Source organism: Nansenia antarctica (genome assembly GCF_963989245.1).
Source record: "Nansenia antarctica genome assembly, chromosome: 15".
Classification (NCBI taxonomy): domain Eukaryota; kingdom Metazoa; phylum Chordata; class Actinopteri; order Argentiniformes; family Microstomatidae; genus Nansenia; species Nansenia antarctica.
The window spans coordinates 1,034,964-1,048,149 of record NC_137685.1 but is presented as its reverse complement, the minus strand read 5'-3'; the positions used below and the strand labels follow the sequence as shown (position 1 = coordinate 1,048,149).

The 13,186-nt window shown below is 45.6% G+C and overlaps 2 protein-coding genes across 2 annotated transcripts; one reads left to right on the top strand and one right to left on the bottom strand.

Annotated features, from left to right (window-relative positions):
• Window positions 1-1,092: 1,092 nt before the first annotated feature.
• Window positions 1,093-4,991, bottom strand: LOC308170902 (somatomedin-B and thrombospondin type-1 domain-containing protein; the record flags this gene model as incomplete). The annotated part of the gene is made up of 5 exons (XM_080545756.1): window positions 1,093-1,210; window positions 1,784-1,966; window positions 2,261-2,339; window positions 4,145-4,336; window positions 4,748-4,991. The coding sequence occupies 5 exons, from the start codon at window positions 4,989-4,991 to the stop codon at window positions 1,093-1,095; spliced, it is 816 nt and encodes a 271-aa protein (XP_080401882.1).
• A 3,355-nt stretch (window positions 4,992-8,346) lies between these two features.
• On the top strand, window positions 8,347-12,143 carry rdh20 (retinol dehydrogenase 20; the record flags this gene model as incomplete). The annotated part of the gene is made up of 5 exons (XM_080545755.1): window positions 8,347-8,799; window positions 10,058-10,156; window positions 11,014-11,159; window positions 11,741-11,875; window positions 12,032-12,143. The coding sequence occupies 5 exons, from the start codon at window positions 8,347-8,349 to the stop codon at window positions 12,141-12,143; spliced, it is 945 nt and encodes a 314-aa protein (XP_080401881.1).
• Between the last annotated feature and the right edge of the window lie 1,043 nt (window positions 12,144-13,186).

The following is a 13,186-nucleotide window of genomic DNA, read 5'->3' as shown; positions in this document are numbered from 1 at the left end:
GTGAACTCAGATGGAGCAGATAAACACCGCAGATTATATCCAGTTGTATGGGAGGACCTCTTTAACACATTCTATCACAACATTATAATACTGTTCGGTTGTTAAGTCGTGACGTGTTTCCGGGTCCAACGTTGGCTGAGGCGCTCTCTTCAAAATGCCTCAGTAATAATAATAATTCATTATATTTGTATAGCGCTTTTCCGAGGCTCAAAGACCCTGACAATAGGGGAAAAACGGGAAAGTGCTGCCGTGTCCCTTGTTGTATGAATAGATCCCAGTCTAAAAAACTATTGAACTGTCATTCTACCGCTGTAGTACACTGGTACTCTGGTGCAGGGAATTTCTGGTTTGGACCCGGAAATGGCTAAACGTCACGTTTGACGTCAGACTTAAGAACCGAATACTAATTAGAATTCCACTTCACATCTGTTGTTTTCAGTTCAAATTCTAAACTTGAGGTTACATTATGACATCATTGGAGTTTCACTTCTGAAAGGAATTGACCCTGACCCTGACCAAGCCATCAGTCATTGTAAAGTACAACAATTTCCAGGGAACTGAAGAAAAAAAAACAGATAGATTTCATCGACTTTCCCTCTCAGCTCTTCTACTCTGATGTTTGTAGGTCTCGAGGTTTGTTTGTTTTGTAAACATTTCTACCTGTTCTACCTTTCTATGCTGTTGTTTCTGTATCAATGTTTCTGTTCGATGCATGTCGTAACTTTGGAGCTGTGACTGGATGATGTGACACACACCAGTACCTGTCCTGTAAAAAGTGTCTCTCAATGTCCCAAGATATTTCTATTTCTTTTAAAAAGGCAAAACATTCCCCTTGGATGACTGAAAATGAAATAAATCGAATTAATTAACGGTTTGGTTATTCATCACGACTTGTATTTCATACATCATTCAGGGCTTTCGCTGCTGACAAAGAAACATGTAACTGTAAAGTACCATAGAAAGTACAGAGACCTACAAAAGGATGGAGGTAGGCTACATTGAGTCAGACCAGAGACAGTTGTTTCAAGTGGCATTAGTTATGGATGTTACACACATAAGACAGCCACACAGGTAGACGGGGACCTGACAGTGTTAGATGAACAGGAAGCTATGAACTGTGGGACAGTTGCAGGAGTCCAGCCTCCCGACACGCCGCCACACGCCCCGACACCGAGGGTTACCCACCGCCTGCCACTGGAGAGACTGTCTCCTGAGAGAAAGAGAAAGAGAGAGAGAGAGAGAGAGAGAGAGAGAGAGAGAGAGAGAGAGAGAGAGAGAGAGAGAGAGAGAGAGAGAGAGAGAGAGAGAGAGAGAGTGTGTGAGCGAGCAACTGTGATTCAGTCAAAGTCAAATGTTTCTGTGAGGCACTAGTCTGAGATTGCCACCTAGTGGCAGAAATCTTCACTCTCGCCAAACAAGATTACGTAGTCGTCTCATCTCTCCTCCTCCCTGTCCTCCCCTCCCCTCTCCTCCCTGTCCTCCTCCCCTCCTCCCTGTTCCAGCCTCACCTCTCCTCCCTGTCCTCCTCTCCTCCCAGCCTCACCTCTCCTCCCTGCCCTCCTCCCCTCCTCCCTGTCCTCCTCTCATCTCTCCTCCTCCCTGTCCTCCCCTCCCCTCTCCTCCCTGTCCTCCCTGTCCTCCTCCCCTCCTCCCTGTTCCAGCCTCACCTCTCCTCCCTGTCCTCCTCTCCTCCCAGCCTCACCTCTCCTCCCTGTCCTCCTCTCATCTCCCCTCCTCCCTCTCCCAGCCTCACCTCTCCTCCCTGCCCTGCTCCCCGTCTCACCTCTCCTCCCTGCCCTCCTCTCCGTCTCCAGAGCAGTGCTTCTGCCCAGCGGCGAGGGCTGGGGGCTGGCACTCCACACACACATGGTGCCCCTCCCTCAGGTACTGCATCCACTGGGTGTGTGGGCCCACGCTATGCTGGCACCCTGGGGTCAGAGAGGTCAGCTCGAACTGCACACAGTACCTGCCTCCACACACACACACACACACGCACACACACACACACACGCATGCACGCACACACACACACACACGCACACGCACACACGCACACGCACGCACACACGCACACACGCACCCACACACACACACACACACACACACACGCGCACACGCGCGCACACACGCACGCACGCACACCACACACACACACAGACACACACACACACACACACAGAAATGAAACATACTATGAGTGAGAGTTCACAGAGACAAACATAAGGTAATGGGATGCAGGTCTACAGACTGGGTCTCTCACCCTGCGACGTCAGCATTCTCAGGGATGTCTCTCTTCTTCCGGGCGTTGCCATAGCCACCAGTAGTGATGAGAGCCGGCACTGTGGAGAGAGCATCCCATAATCACAGCACATTAGGTCAACATGTAAGCATGTGGCTTTTTCACTGCATGAAGGAACAGTTACGTCAAAGCGTGACGTTAGAATTATAAGGTTCTATCTCAATTTGTGTCAAAATTGAGTTTTTTACATAATCTGATCCATTAGGTGTTTATTAACGCCTGTGTGGTGTTATTTTTTTAAATGTTGACATTTTTGAGTTAGTAATTAATAAAATACAAAGGTTCCATCTCACAAAACATAATGGAATGTAAAAACTTTGACGCTCAATATCTCTGAACTGCCCTAAACGGAGATAGAACCTTATCATTCTAAACGGAGATAGAACCTTATCATTCTAAACGGAGATAGAACCTTATCATTCTAAACGGAGATAGAACCTTATCATTCTAAACGGAGATAGAACCTTCTCATTCTAAACGGAGATAGAACCTTATCATCCTAAACGGAGATAGAACCTTATCATTCTAAACGGAGATAGAACCTTATCATTCTAAACGGAGATAGAACCTTATCATTCTAAACGGAGATAGAACCTTATCATTCTAAACGGAGATAGAACCTTATCATTCTAAACGGAGATAGAACCTTATCATTCTAAACGGAGATAGAACCTTATCATTCTAAACGGAGATAGAACCTTATCATTCTAAACGGAGATAGAACCTTCTCATTCTAAACGGAGATAGAACCTTCTCATTCTAAACGGAGATAGAACCTTATCATCCTAAACGGAGATAGAACCTTATCATTCTAAACGGAGATAGAACCTTATCATTCTAAACGGAGATAGAACCTTATCATTCTAAACGGAGATAGAACCTTATCATTCTAAACGGAGATAGAACCTTATCATTCTAAACGGAGATAGAACCTTATCATTCTAAACGGAGATAGAACCTTATCATTCTAAACGGAGATAGAACCTTATCATTCTAAACGGAGATAGAACCTTATCATTCTAAACGGAGATAGAACCTTATCATCCTAAACGGAGATAGAACCTTATCATTCTAAACGGAGATAGAACCTTATCATTCTAAACGGAGATAGAACCTTATCATTCTAAACGGAGATAGAACCTTATCATTCTAAACGGAGATAGAACCTTATCATTCTAAACGGAGATAGAACCTTATCATTCTAAACGGAGATAGAACCTTATCATTCTAAACGGAGATAGAACCTTATCATTCTAAACGGAGATAGAACCTTCTCATTCTAAACGGAGATAGAACCTTATCATCCTAAACGGAGATAGAACCTTATCATTCTAAACGGAGATAGAACCTTATCATTCTAAACGGAGATAGAACCTTATCATTCTAAACGGAGATAGAACCTTATCATTCTAAACGGAGATAGAACCTTATCATTCTAAACGGAGATAGAACCTTATCATTCTAAACGGAGATAGAACCTTATCATTCTAAACGGAGATAGAACCTTATCATTCTAAACGGAGATAGAACCTTATCATCCTAAACGGAGATAGAACCTTATCATTCTAAACGGAGATAGAACCTTATCATTCTAAACGGAGATAGAACCTTATCATTCTAAACGGAGATAGAACCTTATCATTCTAAACGGAGATAGAACCTTATCATTCTAAACGGAGATAGAACCTTATCATTCTAAACGGAGATAGAACCTTATCATTCTAAACGGAGATAGAACCTTATCATTCTAAACGGAGATAGAACCTTATCATTCTAAACGGAGATAGAACCTTATCATTCTAAACTCATGAAAGGTAGAGGTACGGGTCTAGCGGTGGTCCTCACCAAGCGATTTCCGGCACTGCCGCTGGTGGTCCCGGTACTGAGCACAGCCGGCGTTCTCCTCCAGGTGAGGACAGGACTTCCCTCCGTTCCGGGCCTCCAGCAGGACCTGCCTGCTCCGCATGCGCACCGTGGCTTTACACGGCTCCGCACAGCCAGACCACACGGTCCACTCACTCACCTCACAGGACACAGCTGTGGGCAGACAGACAGGACACACACACACACACAGCTGGGTCAGAGAGACAGGACACACACAGCTGTGGTCAGACAGACAGGACACACACAGACACAGCTGTGGTCAGAGAGACAGGACACACACAGCTGTGGTCAGACAGACAGGACACACACAGACACAGTCAATAATCACATTTGGAAAACAGCATCTGGATGACCAGAATGCCTACTTGTAACTCGAGTAGGCGCCGTTGACGAATGTAGATATAATATAATTATATAATATAATGCAATAGTAGGCCATGCACCACAATGACAATGTATTCTTTAATAACTGTTATGTGTATTTACAGTACTCTCGCCTATTATTATGAAATAAATCTCCATTGACATTTTGTAAAACTCAAAGTGTGAATGTGAACTGCTTACCTGGACAGGCGAGCTCGTAGTCATGACAGCAGTCCAGGGTAGAGATACAAGCCTGGTCACAGTAGCAGGTCCCGTAGGAGCGGTCGGCTCTCCATCCCTGACCGACGCACGACGGGTCCCGGCCGGAGCAGCACTTACCCGCATCCTGACACCCTGCCTCGGCCAGGGCCACCAGGACAGCCAGGAGACAGACACAGGAGAGGGTCCAGGTCTCAGGGGGGTTCCTGCAGGAGAGCATCGCCATGGAAGCGCAGGAGAGGTTGTGCGCCGTGCGCCCTGCTCCACTTCTGACCCCGAGGTCTCCCTGCTGACTCCGCGCTGCGCTCTCAAGTCAAGGCCAAAAATGATTGGGAAATGGAAATCAATTTCTAATGTTGTTCATGTCCTTATTTCGAAATATTTCTTAACAGAGATAGGCCTTACTGTATAACGGTATTAAATGACTTGAGGAGTCGGAGTCAGTCAACCAAACAAACTTTTAGAAGAAACATCAAATGGCTCTTCTCCTAGTCCTCGCTGTCTTCTTTTCATGCGTTATTGCGCATTCACTCCCTAGGTCGACGTGCCATCGGGTACCCATGCTGGAATGGCCTTTGAGTCGGAGCTTGGCATGTCAACCTCGCCTGGCTCTTAAAGCGACAGGTCCCATTGATTCCGCCGCTCACCTGAAAAGCTTACAGATAAGCAGGCTAAGTGGAAGTTTAACTATAGATGTGATATGAGTGGTAATGGTAAATGTATCTATGTGCATGCCTGTGTGTGTCAATATTGACATGTATAAGTGTCTGTATCCATCAGACAGTCACAGAATGCTCCATAAGGACAGGGACAGTAGCCTATGTCGTGTCGTTCCTATTGGAACATGAATGGGAGGAGGGGACCGCCTGTTTGCCTTGCAGAGACGTTCCTCTCTAACCCTGTTGGCTTAGACGAGCAGCTCCCCTGACCGTTGGAGCCTAAGCATGTGAAAAGGAGGATTAATCAAATTCCAATGGCTCGGGCTATTCATGCAGAAAAAACAATACCGGGGACAGTGCAGCCAGCAGTACTGAGCTACACATTCCCTGTGTGTGTGTGTGTGTGTGTGTGTGAGAGAGAGAGAGAGAGAGAGAGAGAGAGAGAGAGAGAGAGAGAGAGAGAGAGAGAGAGAGAGAGAGAGAAAGAGAGAGAGAGAGAGAGAGAGAAAGAGAGAGAGACAGAGAGAGAGAGAGAGAGAGAGAGAGAGAGAGAGACAGAGAGAGAGATTCCCAGGCACTAATCTGACTCAGTGCCTCTCCACACACCACAGCGCGAGCCTTGCAGCCTTGCGGCCCCATAGAGGCCCTGGTGTACCCTGGGTACTATACATCTACACACTCATCATTTAACGCTCTAATAAACACCCAGTAAGCTGCAGCCACCAGCACACACCATATGAAAGGTCAGTTGGATTTCCCCCCGTTCATGAGATAAGCAGGTCACATGGTCGCCTCTAATGGTCACAGTATCTGCAGGGTTTATTGATGTTGAGTCTTATGATTATTAATGACTAATAAATATTAAATACAAACTTCTCTCTCTCACACAAGCACCTCCCTATATCAGAGCTTTAACCATTAATCCTGAGAAGTGAGACACACAGTGAGACACACGGCAACGCCCATTCTGACAACATCACCAAGCAAAACCTTCGTCCAATGTTGGAGCTCTGACTGTTTATACTAGAGGCCACTGAAACAATGCAATCTGTCACCTCAAACACTGTCAGGCATGTTGGCATGGTAACGTATATATATGTATAATGCGGATGTATGCATCTTTTGCTATTTATTTATATATATATATATATATTGAGTTTTTTGAAAAAGATAAAACAAATCTTGAAAATAAATAAATAGTAATAATTATATATGTATATACATACAAGCAAATAATTCACCAGAATTGCCATACACTTGTATATATAGTACGTACATTGATGGAGAGGCAATCATATAACTGAGCTCATATATAGACATACAAAATAAAAGGGAGAGAAAAAATAAAAAATAAAAATAATAATAAAATTTAAAAAAAGGAAACAAAAAATGAAAACTGAGAAAAAAACAAAAGAAAAGGGTACATTGGAACAGATACATTATCTTTTGCTATTTCACCTGCATGATCATACATTTTGCATTGGATTCCATGCAAATGTATAATATAATAATCTCCAGAAAATAAACCAGAAGAGAAGATGCCTGCAGTAGGATGAGGGTGTGATGTGATCACCTCCCTGCCGTAGAGCAATAACATCATAATTAAACGCTGACTCATGTTTTACGAGGCCCATCCTATCCTGCCAGGGAAGAAGGGCTTGGCTGGGACACAGGAAGCATCATGACCCGCTGCCAGAACAGCCTGGGATCCAAACCACCTGATTTACATCCAAGATCTCAGATCTCAGATCTCACCGCTGGTCTCAAGGCAATCTGAGGCTTTGCTACAAAGTTATTTGTACCCTTTCCAAATCTCTCTCAGCAGATGTCAGGCCAAACAGCCACTCTGTAGTAGTTGTGACCTCATTCCACATGAAGTGGAAGGGTTCGTTTCTGTTAATTACTTCTCTGGCTACGCTGGCGGTGGTGTTCCAGGAACTCGTGTTCCATTTCATAAAACCACCTAATCAACCACACAGCCAAAACATAATATCTCTCTGTGAGCAGCACTTTATAAAAGAGGCACGTAAATGATTGGACTTCTAGCAGCGTTTAAACCTGACTCACATGCGTTCATGTGTTCCTGGCAAATGCGTTTTCCCTTTGTTCAGTCTGGACCTCAGATGCGTGAGAGATGATTAAGTGTTTAAGTGTAAACAGCAGAGGTTTTGTTCTCACACACAAAGCCTCACGAGCACATGCGTCTGCTTTTGACGTATACGGAGCTCTCTACTCCATGCATACATAATCTGCTTATTACATTCTCATCTCATACAGGCCCACGGGGGTTTGGTTCACTGCTCTCTCTCACCTAAGAGGGTTTTTCTTATTTATGTTTCTTTTTGGTGTTAGTGTGGGTGGAGCGACACCCAACAATGCCGTCACAGCATTAGGATCAGTTGGCTTTTCAGTGACTTCCGTGACAGTGATCTAAAGATTTCGCTCCAATAAGAATGTAAAGCTGGACAAGACCAGAACGTGTGTGCATGTGTGCATGACTCGCTGGTGCTTGGCGACACCCGTCACAAGGGCGTTTTTGTTGTTGTTGTATATAATCTCCTATAGTAATAGTAATAATAATGCATATGGACATTTGCAAAGCTCACAATAACAAGCTATATATGGTTTTCTCAGGGGCTCAAGTTGTTTCCTCTAATCTGGGAGGCAGGGTAGTTTAAATAAACTCACAAGGCTGGCCACAACCACTGGAGGGACGGAGGGAACCACCAGCTTGCCTGCCTGCCTCCGTAGCACTCTCACACTCTCACACTCTCACACTCTCACACTCCCAAACCTAGTAGACAACAGACCTGCTTCACCTGCTTTTACACTAGCTCACACACCCACACTGGGACAGACAGATCTTCACTGCTCACATCCGGAACATTCTTCACAACACACTAGAACCTCCGCAGGACAACGATGCTGTTCCTCATGGACGTGCAGATGATGCTGCTGGACGTGATCTGCTCCATCCTGCGCTCTTCCGTGCGGATCTTCTTCCCGCCGCGCACCAAGCCCGTGGACGGGGAGCTGGTGCTGATCACCGGGTCGGCGGGCGTGCTGGGCCGCCTCTTCGCCCTGGAGTTCGCCAGGAGAGGGGCGGAGGTGGTGCTGTGGGACATCGACGCCGGCGCCAACGAGGAGACGGCCATGCTGGTGCGGGAGGAGGGGGGCACGGCGTACCCCTACACGGTGGACGTGACCGACAGGCGGGAGGTGTACCGCACCGCGGAGCAGGTCAGGGAGGAGGTGGGACGTGACGTCACGGTCCTGGTGAACAACGCCGGGGTGGTGGCGGGGCAGCGCATGCAGGACTGCCCCGACGAGGTGCTGGAGAGGACGATGAAGGTCAACTGCCACGCGCTCTTCTGGGTGAGACGTCTGGGGTTCTATGGGACATGGGGGGACAGGGGACATGGGGACAGAGGACATGGGGACATGGAGACAGGGGGACAGGGCCTAGGGGACATGGGACTTGTGACATGGGACATGGGGACAGGGCCTAGGTACATGGGGACAGGGCCTGGGGAAAGGGGACATGGGGACATGGAGACATGGCCTAGGGACAGGTTATTCATAGTGATGTCACTATTACTAACATATCTGCTGTGGAGTTTCTAGCCAGTAAGTGTGCATCGTTAGTTTGATATATAATTGGAAGCCTTATGGTTGCTAAGAACGCTAACAAGTCCATGTCCAACAACCCAGCTAAGTCTGAAACGTACTGAAACTAAGTCTGTTGTGTTTGGAAAACTCGAGCCATTTTACAGAAAACCTCCAGCCAAGGTAAGTCAGCTAGTAGTTCTACAGGGCAGTTTATTGTGTACAGTGTGACACGTGTAAAATGTACAGCTTTAATTTCCAACGTTTGCAGGAAAAGCGCTATACAAATTAAACTTATTATGAATACATGTTTATCCCCTTAGAAAAGCCACATCCCACACATGCAGTGAGCCAGTTACAGAGCTGCTTGATTCCCTCCCTGATCCTCTTACTGTGGGAACTGTTCCTCTGCAGGATCAGCTGCTTCACATGAGAAACCTGTAAGAGGCCTAAACAGCAGCCTGGGTAGAGCTAAATGGTAAATGGACCTGACTTATATAGCTATGCCTTTATCTAAAGCGCTTTACAACGGCCTCTCATTCACCCATTCACACACACATTCACACACCAATGGCGGCAAGCTGACATGCAAGGCGCCGGCCCGCTCACTGGGAGCAATTTGGGGTTCAGTGTCTTGCCCAAGGAGCTCGAACCGCCGATCTGCCAACCTTGCGATCATTAGATGGCGGCTCTACCTCCTGAGACACAGCCGCCCCAGATTATCCCCTATGCAGGATAAGCCTCCTTCACATTGAGCCTACACAGCAGCCTGGGTAGAGCTGTTGACAACGCTAATCTAATCACTCAAAAAATCTAAAATAATTCTCTGTCTGTTAAGCATAAAGTGATAGTCATCAAATATTAAACGTTACAGGCGCAGCAGCAACCACTAATGGTTGCTAGGATTCTGCCTTGGTGTTACATACACAAGATAAGTCAACTAATAGCTTTCTGTTTTGTCTGTTGATTCATTTCTTTCTTTGTGTGTGTGTGTGTGTGTGTGTGTGTGTGTGTGTGTGTGTCTCAGACAGTGAAGGCCTTCCTCCCCCAGATGAAGGAACAGAACCACGGACACATCGTCACCGTCGCCAGCGTGCTGGGCCTGTTCAGCACCGCCCATGTGGAGGTGAACCAGAGAGAGACCAGAGTCTCATTTCATATACTATATCATGCACTGGCGGACTCAAGGGGGGGGGGGGCAGTGGGGTGAGCGCCCCTCCTGGTGCCCCCACGGTTGAAAAATGTCTCTCTTAAGTGCCCTTTTGAGTGGCGAAATTGAGAGGACGTGCCCTATTGGTGCCCCTCCAATGGTCTAAACTTGACCATGTGCCCCCACAGTTGAAAAACGTCGCACTAAAGTGCCCTTTTGAGTGGCAAAATTAGAGGATGTGCCCTATTGGTGCCCTTCCAATGGTCTAAACTTGACCATGTGCACTGATGGGGTCCCATGTTGTGCAGTAGGTGCCCTTTTTTTCTTTTCGCCCCCCCTGCCCTTCAAACACCCTGAGTCCGCCACTGATCATGGATATCATTATCATACATTTACTATACCTATACTGTATATGAATGAATGAATGAATGAATTAATGGTCTTTATTGTCATTGCTATAGTACAGGTACCAAACAACGACATTTAGGAGGGGTGGCTCCCCTGGTGCTAGGAAAGAAAAAATAAAATAAAAAACAAGAAGGGAAAGGAGCTGGTTTACATAAATAAAGGCTATGTACACTATACACTATACTATACTGTACAGATAGACGACTAGGGTTGTCATATTGCACATAGTGTTATTGCACATTCATTTAAAGTGTCACAGTTTGCAGGCTTGAAATGTTCACATTTGTGCCTCAGCACTACACCTGATTTTTTCAATATAGTGCCAAACAATGCATAAATCTAGGCCTTGTACCAAATATACCAGACAAATATACCCGACAGTGTTCTGAGGTGATTGTAAACAGCAGTGGTCTGTGTCTGAGCAGGATTACTGCGCCAGCAAGTTTGCTGCGGTCGGCTTCCACGAGTCTCTGGCTAATGAACTTCTAGTTGACGAGTTGGACGGAGTGAAGACCACCCTGGTGTGCCCCTACATCGTGAACACCGGCATGTTCGATGGCTGCAAGATCCGGTAAGACTATACCTGCTGAGGACTGAGGACTGTTTTTATTGTGACCCAAACTTTTATGTGCTGATATCCACAAGCTGATCTTGCCTACCTCATACAATCATACACCAACTACCTCATACAATCATACACCAACTACCTCATACAATCATACAATCACACACCAACTACCTCATACAATCACACAATCACACACCAACTACCTCATACAATCACACAATCACACACCAACTACCTCATACAATCACACAATCACACACCAACTACCTCATACAATCATACAATCACACACCAACTACCTCATACAATCACACAATCACACACCAACTACCTCATACAATCACACAATCACACACCAACTACCTCATACAATCACACAATCATACAATCACACAATCATACAATCATACACCAACTACCTCATACAATCAGACACCAACACTTTTCTTTTGATGCAAGTTACCATACAAATATAAAAGCTGCTCACCTGAACATGTGTTGAATGTGTGGTTGTAGAATCCTCTTCACCTGCAGATGACTGGGTTGTGTTGAAATGCTATTGTGTTCTCTGGCGCCCCCCTCAGGGAGGAGGTGGAAATGCTGCTCCTGCCTCCCCTGGAGCCTGAGTACTGTGTGGAGCAGGCCATGAACGCCATCCTGACAGACCAGCCGCTCGTGTGCATCCCCCGGCTCACATACCTACCCTTCCTGTCCCGAGCGTAAGTAATGCACATTAACACACGCATGCATGGGCCTAGATATAATATTCATTATGAAACTGCAGGTCTCATGGCGTGTGTATGTATGTATGTGCATACATGTGTACTTAACCTTCTGCACTCTGACATGTGTCACTGCTCTTCTTCTTTCTGCAGGCTGTTGCCATGGGAATCTAACGTGGTCACCTACCGGTTTATGGGATCTGACAAGTGCATGATTCCCTTCATCGAGACCATGAGGAAGAATGGCCTTTCCAAGATCGCCTAGATATCATATATCTATATATATATATACATATCTAATGTAGCTACAGTAACTCTCTGTCTGTCAATGATGAGTCAGATGATAAGATGCACTATCTATTTGTGGTCCTTTGTGTGAGATGGCAGTGAGTATGGGAATCAAGGCACAGACTCAGTCCTTTGCACATAGCTTTCTGCACTGCGTGACGTTAGAATTATAAGGTTCCATCTCCATTTTTGTCAAAATTGAGTTTTTTACATAATCTGATCCATTAGGTGTTTATTAATGCCTGTGTGGTGTTATTACTTAAATGTTGACATTTTTTTGTTAGTAATTCATAAAATACAAAGGTTCCATCTCACAAAACATAATGGAATGTAAAAACGTTGACGCTCAATATCTCTGAACTGCCTTAAACGGAGACAAAACCTTATCATTCTAAGCTCACGACTGCGCTTTCAGAAGTGTGTTTGATTTGGAAGATGAAGTTAACACTCGATGTAGAGATTGTCGGTCGGCCTGTATGCGCCAGATGACATTCCAGCCAGGTTGGCCATCGGCCCTGAAAGCGTCATGCTATAACGTTGTCAATTTATAAACCAAGTGTCAACTTCCTCCATTCAGTTCACTCCAATATGCAAATCAAACCCACGTCTGAAAGCGCAGTGTGAAACCCTTATCTGAAACGGTCTTGCCTCGTGTCTCTTGTCTCATTCAGTCAACCGTTTCGCTGATTCATTGAACACCCTAACCACCCTGCCACAGCATCGTTTACATGAAGTTAAACATCCTCATGTTGTCAAAGCATCTGTGTAACTCATGTCTGTCCCTGAGACACAGATGTGCAGACATATTACCTGGCTGTGCAGAAGTGGGAAAAGCTCCAAATCTTTGAGGGACATTTTCTCTGCTTAGTGATTTCAGGTGTAGCAACTTTCAAATACTCATGTCGTCTTCAGCTTACAATCTGTAGTTTAAGCACATGTAAAAAAAACAGAAAAATTACTTTGCCTACTGGTTGCTCTTTTCACTAGCAGCCGTCACATATTCTGTCCCAAAATCACACT